This window comes from Sinocyclocheilus rhinocerous, unplaced genomic scaffold (genome assembly GCF_001515625.1).
Source record: "Sinocyclocheilus rhinocerous isolate Xijiao unplaced genomic scaffold, SAMN03320098_v1.1 scaffold1485, whole genome shotgun sequence".
Taxonomy (NCBI): Eukaryota; Metazoa; Chordata; class Actinopteri; order Cypriniformes; family Cyprinidae; genus Sinocyclocheilus; species Sinocyclocheilus rhinocerous.
In genome coordinates this window covers 199,666-208,411 of record NW_015628698.1, presented here as the reverse complement: position 1 = coordinate 208,411, position 8,746 = coordinate 199,666, and the positions used below count along the sequence as shown (strand labels likewise).

General features: G+C 34.5%; 1 protein-coding gene and 1 pseudogene across 1 annotated transcript in view; both read right to left on the bottom strand.

The window, feature by feature from the left end:
- LOC107738313 (augurin-B) overlaps nucleotides 1-3,365 on the bottom strand; it is a 9,208-nt gene extending 5,843 nt beyond the window's left edge. The window contains exons 1-3 of the mRNA XM_016550050.1: nucleotides 3,289-3,365; nucleotides 1,891-1,938; nucleotides 1,134-1,300 (exon numbers count right to left, since the gene is read on the bottom strand). Coding sequence (XP_016405536.1) covers nucleotides 1,134-1,300; nucleotides 1,891-1,938; nucleotides 3,289-3,358 — 285 coding nt within the window. The 5' untranslated portion in view covers nucleotides 3,359-3,365. The remainder of the gene's footprint in view (nucleotides 1-1,133; nucleotides 1,301-1,890; nucleotides 1,939-3,288) is intronic.
- A 2,208-nt stretch (nucleotides 3,366-5,573) lies between these two features.
- On the bottom strand, nucleotides 5,574-8,284 carry LOC107738312 (otospiralin-like; annotated as a pseudogene).
- Between the last annotated feature and the right edge of the window lie 462 nt (nucleotides 8,285-8,746).

Here is an 8,746-nt window from a genome sequence, read left to right as displayed (position 1 = left end):
AACAGCATCAAAACTGTGTAACGTTATGGAATAAAATGTTGACCAATGAAGAGGTAATAATGACTGTCAAGCTTTGGGGTGTTGATCGACTCTATCTACGTTTTGATTATAGTTCTGAATCCAATTCATAGTCTTTTTTTTTCAGCTTTTTGTTCAAAATGTTGTTTCTTTCTTTCTTTTTTCTTTTTTTTATGAAACTTACTCACATTCAAGTGTTTAAAAAAAGAATGCATGAAGCTAGAATAAAATGTTTTTGTTTACAAGCAGATACCCTGTTAATTCTTTTGGTGTTTTGTATGTTCAGATATTTATATAACTAAATATATACAAATGAATACCTAAATAGGGACATAGTAGTATACTTAAAGTATGATGTAAAGTTCACGTAAAGAAAACTTACGAGTATACTTGCAGCATAAAACTACTAAACTAGTAGTTTACTGAGACTATACTTCAAAGTGTACTAAAAATGCTACTACAAGTATTTAATTAGTAAACTATCAGTATACCCATAAGTTCACTTTTAGTATAGTTGCAGGACAAGCTAAACATTTTGATGTAAACTAGTTGTGTACTCAAAAGTTTACTACTGTTATACTTAAAGTATACTTAAAAGTATACTTTTATATACTAGAAAGTGGGCCAATTTAGTCCCAAGGAGTATTGAAATAGTACACTTACAAGTATACTACTAGTACACTGATATTTGTATACTTGTTACATAAAATATACTTAAAAATATACTTGAACTTTACTTAAGTATACTTAATAAAATAAACTTGAAGTATACTACTTTTTGGTAAGGGTAGTGTTATGATATGCATCAATAGTCAGCTGCACAGCACTAATTACATAGTGAAATCTTCGAAGCATTCTAGATTTAGCTGAGTCAAGACATTACCTTGTCCTCATTATAACTATATCTAGGCTCAGCTTCATTTGACTTTGCTGATAACTACTTGACATCCAACGGTTATATCAAAATTTAATTCAGTGTGAATTTTTAATGCACTTACAAATAAAATGATGAGGCAGACTGCATGATAACACAATCAATGTGAGTGCAAATGTACTTTTTGGATATGTTAGATATGGATATTACATACAATAATTGACACTACTGTTTTACTCACTGCCTCATCGTAGCCCATGTACATGAACTGCTGGATCCACTGCTGGACATCAGGACGGCTCCGGTCCCATACGTTTCTCTTAGACCTGTGAAAAACTGACAGAAACTCTTTAGCCTTGGACTGCGACACTGCGATCTGTGCTTTAGGCCTGGCTTCCAGCTCCTTTGCTGTGGAAAGAGAATAGGAAAAAATCAAAGCCAGAGTCAGAGATTATATGCTTATGTATGATTAGATGCTTCCTATCTAATTCAAAACTAGATTTACTATTTTAACAGACCAGGAGAGTTTGAAAGAGCAGGCCCCAGATCAGTGTAAAAGAAAAACGTGCTTTAGCACAGAGGATGATAACAGCCTAAAGGGACAGAACCGCTGCCCAATTATCTCGCTCTGATGATGACACACAGAGACTCTGACCTGATCTACAGCCCAAAGCTTCCACAGCTCCATGTTATAAATATCAGCAATGTCTTTTGTTTATAATCATCCATGTTATCTTCCCTTGGAACATATCAGCCATCAAACTCTGTCAGCTTTGGAGGTCAGAAGCTGATGGGGAATTCTGGACAAGTTTGAAGAATTGATGGAGGAAAAGATGGAGGGCATCAGGCTATAATTAAAGGATTTAGAGTAAATGACTAAACTATTGGCATGATGGGCAGGATGGGTTATTAGGTGGAATATGGACTAGTAGAAAGAGAGTTATAGATAGATCACTAAAATCTTTAAAAAAAAAATATTGAGGCTGACATCATCTCACCATCTTGTTTCATTAGGATCCTCTGTAGTCTACTCCCAGATGAACCACCTAAAATAAGCAAACAGATAAAGTTATCTGCAATATCCATATCAGTTGGGAACACCCATATGGAAATTATAGTTGACTGAAACTTACTGCATTTTCACCCCAGATTTTCCTTATTTTTATGCTTTAAAACTGTCTCTTTGTCAGAATAATGTCAATTTTAGAGGAAGGCTATACAAACTTTGTGGGATGGTCCCAAATGCTTACAGACAAGTCCTACCCACATAAATTAAGCATTTAAATTTTCAAATGTGACCCACAATGATTAATTAACCTATATATTCCGAAGTCCAAACTTCAGGACACTTGGACACACCCCTGGTATATAGACAATAGGACATTCTGAGGATGCAGGCCAAATTATGTCACATTTTGCCTACAGGGGGCGCTACGAAAAAAGTTTTATCAAAAGTTGAAATTTATCATGCATATTCGGATACAAGATCTTTCATGTCCTAATATTATCAAGCAAGAAAAAAATGGCTGCCAATCAGAACTCAAAAGCCAGTACATTTTTTTGTGACAGGACAATGGTCACAAAACTTAATTCATATAGGTTGTCTATAAGATGCTGTGTCTAGCTGAAACAATCTCAAATCAGAAACATGTCAAATTTGTAATGCAAGGGGTGTTATATCTACATCAAAGATATGCAACTGTGATTAAGTTTAAATTTGCCAACAAAACAACTGTATGTACAGCATTTACTATATATATATATATATATATATTTATTTATTTATTTTTTTTGCTTTTTTGCTGCATTTACTATATATATATATATAAATTTATTTTTATTTTTTTTTTGCTTTTTTGCTGCTTCCACATATGCCTTAACTGCAGCTTGTGCTATTTTAATGTTTCTGGTTGTGTTGATTAGATTTCAAAATAAATATTTTTGCATTTTGAATAAATTCTATTTTAAAAGAAAACTCATATTCTAAATAATACACTGTGAAACAGGTTATTTTATGCACAATGAAATGTTGTTGGAAGTGTAATTGCAAATTTGTTTAAAAAATAAAATGTTCAATGTTAAAATGCAATGCAATTCAACCATATTTTTTCCTGTATAAATTAAACTAATGATGACGAATAACGAATTGAAATATTTTAAAATATAAAAATATTTTTCTTTATTATTTATTTATTCATTTTTTTACTCATACTGAAACCATGAGTCACTGTTACACATGCATTGAAACATTTTAAAGTTGAGTTAAAAGTTAAAACACTTTACAGAGTTTCATGTCACACTTAATAAAACCCATTTACAAGGCTTGTAAGTTCATTACACCCTCATTAACCAATGAAGCCACTTTAATATGGTATGGAAATCTTTAAATGACATACCTGAGGGTGAGCAGAGAGACAGGATGCTTATGAGAAGGATGGCTTGAACACAGAGGCTGTGGAGTGACATGCTGTTGTTCTATCAGCTTTGGCTGCACTGTGTGCTGGGAAAGGATTTGATCAGGGATGAGATGAACGACGAGGCGCCATCCTGGACGAACAGGCAAACATTCCTACAGGCAACCTGTTAGCGCTTGTGGAGGAATGTGTACAGGAGGCCAACAGAAGCCCCCTACCCCTATAAATACCACAGTGTGTGTGATGTTTGAAGTGTGCTTTATGTGGTTTGGTTGCTTGTACGGTTGTTTCAGGGTCTCAGGGTTTTAGTTAAATGAAGTTTTGACCAACTTTTTGAAACAAAAAGTATTTTCATCATAAAGTTAGTCTGTCAACACCTTCTTGCTGAAAGAACGATTATCATAAGCAGTAAACAGCATTATTTATTAATATCAGGAATATTCAGCAATCATTGACTGGTTTCTAAATTGCCATTGCCCAGTTACAGCAAACAGACTGAATATTAAATATTTAATTTATGAGTTCAGTAATCCTATTTTATGCTCATTTTTATTTCCAGTTTTCCTAGAGGGTATGTTTTAAGACAGAAGCAGCAAAACAACTTGGGAGGGGGACAGATGTTTTTCCTGATGTAATAAACATCTTTCTGTTTCTTTCTAACTAAATTTCCTGCTGCAGCTTTGAAGTGCCTGCATGCTGTAGGACATCCGCTAAGGTTTATGGCTATTTCACAGGGTGCTTGAGATCTGAAACAATAAAAAAATGTGATCACAAAAAAAAAGAAACAAAAATGCTGAACTAACTCTTGACAAGAGTCAGAGCAGAGTTCTCATGTCACACAATGCACCAGATGCTAGTCATTTAATGCAGTTAGTGGAACTCACAGAAGATTTCCATTCTTTATCAAATTATTCTTCTGATCTTTTTTAATGTAAAACATATGGATGAGAGGTAAATGCTCTATCCCTTACTTTGAAGCATCAAAGTCAGAAACACTTTACAATAATGCACAATAAAAGTAATCTCCGCATATTCTACTACATGCATTTTTAACATTTCAAACATTAACCTGGATTAATAAATGCTGTAAAAATGTTGTTCATGATACCTAACGCATTAAAAGAATAGTTCACCCCAAAATGAAAATTTACTGAAAATGTACCTTCATGTCTTCCAAGATTAAGTTGGCTTTTTTCATCAGAACAGATTTGGAGAATTTTAGTATTGCATCACTTGCTCACCAATGGATCCTCTGCAGTGAATGGGTGCCGTCAGAATGAGAGTCCAGACAGATGATAAATACATTACAATAAACCACAAGTAATCCACACGACTCCAGTCCATCAATTAATGTCTTATGAAGTGAAAAGTTAAGTTTTTATAAGAAACAAATCCATAATTAAGCCATTTTAAAAAATAGTGTGTTTGCAATAAACAAATCCATCCATGTCTGTGGATTTTGATGTGAGAGGACAACTTGGAGGAAACTTTATTTTGGATTATGGACTGGTATTTTGGCCAGAAGCGAAGTTGTAAAGTTAACTATTGTCAATGGATTGAACCGTATTGTAAAATGTTACCACAAAATCAATTAATATCCAAACAAGTCAAAATAAAGTTAAAATTAAAAAGAGAATCACTGAAACACTTGTTTTTTATATGTGTTTAAATTTCTTTGTATTTTCTAAAATCTTACACTCATGATAGTAAACAGTACACATCATATTATACCGGAGTGATTTTGCTGTAGTCAAACACATAAGGACCCGTGTTCCTGCATGTACTGTACTTGTCCTGAGGGGGATGACTCTCACTCAGAGGTCATCTCTATGCACCTGGACTGCATTCCCACCTGATAACAGCACACCTGCGAGCTCTGTTGTGCTGCTCAAGCTATTTGCCCTTCTACCATACCTGTGTGTAGCGTACGTTTATAATGTTATATTTGATTTATTTTGTAGCAAGTAAAAATCCAGAGTGTGCATTTATTTGAAAGAAGAACCAGGAGGAGTAACTATTTTGTCCAAGCAATAAAAGACAGTTTGTGAGGAAGACACTTTTACCGGATTTTGGATGCTGTTACATAAGGGGTTTTATGTAACTTTTAACCAAAAAAATAAATAAAATAAACCTTTCTCAAGATATCTTGTCTTGGCTTAAATCAAGTTAAGCTAAATAATAAAGACTGTTTGTCTCTTTGTCCAAGAGCTGTGTCATAATGAAAGGGGCAAATAGCCTCCACAACACAGACTCCAACTCAGATGGCATTATTCTTCTGGAGCGGGAGGGTCATAACCCAGGCGGCTGGCGGAAGGGAAGTGACCCCAGAAGGTTCTGGCCAATTCCTCAATCTCGTCTAGCCAGCGTGAGAACGCAGCTCTTCAATCCAGGCGAAAAAGTCTGAAGATGTCAGCGCCCAGTTAGGCACACTCCTTTTCCCCCTTGATTCAGCTATAAGCCAAGCAGAAAGGCAAAAAAAAAAAAGGTCAAAAGGACAGATTCAAGAACAGATCCTTTCATAGAACATCAATATTCAGATCTACAGTAAACCATGCACTTTCCTAAACATCTGTTTGTCTTTATTCACTGTGTCCTGGTTGTCTTGATTCATGAGGCTATAATGTGCATTGAAAAAAGTCTTATTTTGGAGTAATTTGATCTAATATATGTAATAATATTTAAATTGCTGCAGATTCATGTAACCAATTAGAATTCTTAGAATGATCACACATACAATATATCTTGAAAGAAATAACTTTTAGATTTTTTTTTTTACATTTTTAGTTTTGTTTAATATGATTAAATCGATAGACTTTCAGCAACTATGTAACATAAATAGGTCATATAACTATACATTTTTTATATATATATATTTTTTTTTCAATTATCATATTTTGAGACATTGTAGGACCCCATTGCACAGGAGTGCACTATACAAGTGAAATTTATAAAGAGGATTTAAAACTCACCTTGGTTTTCCACTGCCTCTGTAGGGGATTCAAATAGAGGGATATTGAATATATAATTAATTGAATAAATATAAAAATGTATAGATGTAAAGACAGTATAGATGCAACTCTTTCAAGGCTAGTAGAAACCAATAAATGTGAATGAGATGTAATTACTAAGTAATGTGTAAGTAAAGGAAAGTAGCTGCATGACTTTTTAAATTACATCACTGATCTTAATTTAAGACTAATCATGTTATTTATTCGTGCCCTGCTTCTGAATAAAAAGCAAATAAGTAATTTTATTCTGAAAACCGAATATTTAAACTAAATGATATCTACATAGAGAGTAGTAGTTCATGTATATATACAGTGCTTAGAGTGCTTCTGAAGGTCTTGATTTAATGCCAAGGATATCACATTATTCATAAGCTTCCATTCAGGGCTGGACTGGGGTTAAAATTCGGCCCTGGGCAAATCCCATCCAGTCCAAGAGTTTCCCCGTGAATGTTTTGCTGGATTATATAGGGCCTTAAATTGAAGTAAATAAATTAATAAATAAAGCAGGACAGAAACAAATATTGATAGATATTACCGAATTCACAGCAAATGCAACAAACTTAATCATGCATTTTTGTCACGCAGAAATGCACTTGACAGTAAAGCATTGATTTTGAATTAGACATTGAATTAGAATGCAGAAAATTTACTGCTAAATTCTGTCATCAATTCCTTACCCTCATGTCATTCCAAACCTGTATGACTTACTTTCTTCTGTGGAACACAAAAGAAGATTTTGTAGAATGTTACCAAACCAATTTTTGGTTACCCTTGATTTCTACTATGGACATTTTTTTCTCAAATTATCTTCTTTTATGTTCCACAGAAGAAAGAAATTCATACAGGTTTGGAATGACATGATGGTGAGTAAATGATGACGATTTTTATTTTTGGGTGAATTAAGAACTTTAACATTTGTTAACACCTAATTTATATAAGACACTGATATTTATCTTTAATCAGGCTCTTGTTAAATTAACATTTTACTTCAAATAAAATTAATTAACTTAATTAGCTAAACATTTAAAGAGAAAGCTATTAAAGCTATTCTGTTAAATTATCCTTTGCCCTAATGAAATTTACTATAGGCTAGTTCTAGCATAGAATCCAGCATTTAACTGACTAGTATTATAGTGGTCACAATAAGTAAAACCATGGTCCTCCTTACCATGGTTATATGGTTTTTAAAACAAATAATGAGTAATAAAAAACTATTGAATTTGTCATTTAAAAAATAAATAAATAAATTTAACGGTGCTACTATGGTGCATAATATGGTGCTGAATTGACAAGCTTGTATAACTAATTATGTATTGGCGTTTTTCAATTTACCTCGTCATGCGTTTTACATGGTCGTGGCTGTTTCCAGCTAGCATCACTACAGGACCTTTAATGTTCTCATATCACATCTGAATGGATCAAGCGACTTGCGCATAACTGACTGCGTTTAGTGAAAAACTCACCAAGACGGACATTTTGACATAGGCCTATACAAAGCGCAAAGGAGTCTATATTTGTTCGTGTTTCACTCCGTCTCGCATTGCGCACATGGAAAGCACTTGGGAAACAGTGTCTCTTCCGAAAACACGAGCGCTGTGTGTTTGTATGTGCTTCATAACCGTGCACCCCAGGGGGCCCGTTGTAATAGCCTGCACTGGGGCCCGTCATTACTAAGTTACGCCACTGAAAGGAACATTCATATTTTCATAACCACTGGCCAAAATCAAAAACTAAACTAAAATTAAATAATCGTTGAGAGCATGGGCGTCGCTAGGCCATTTTTAGGGGGGCTATAGCCTTAATGAAGCCTTAGTGAACATGAGATAATAATATATACATAAAAATTCACACTGACCCCAAACATTTGAAAGGTAGTGCACATCCCCAAATTGTCAGCTTCTCTTACCTGTGAGACAGAGCAGTCCAAGCCAAAGCAAACACAGGAAGAGTGAGAAACACAGGCGGAACATGGTCACCCACTGAAAGTAACACAGCAACAGACTCAATATAAGGCTCTACAGTTATTTTTCTACCCATTTTCAAACTTTAAAGAGATTCAAACATAAGACACTTAGAAAAAAAACATGATTGTATTAAAGGAACCACAGAAAATAATCTCGCATCATTTGTCTGTTTAAGATTACCTGCAGCAGCTATTCCTGGAGACTGTGGTGTGTAACGGTGCCCAGACCTTTAAGAACACCAAGTCAGGGTTGGAATGGTCTTGTTTACCCTTCACATGGACCTTTCATATGTCATACCCTTCAATTCTTTGCTCGCTTACTCTGTACCTCTTTGTGTACATGGGATTCTCACACTTCTCTCCACAGCTGAAAGAATCCCTTGTTAAAGTGGAGGTCTTACTGTGCAAAAATTCACAGACTTAAGAGATCTCAGAGAAGCCTTTCTCAGGGTTTCCACCTCTCTTTTAT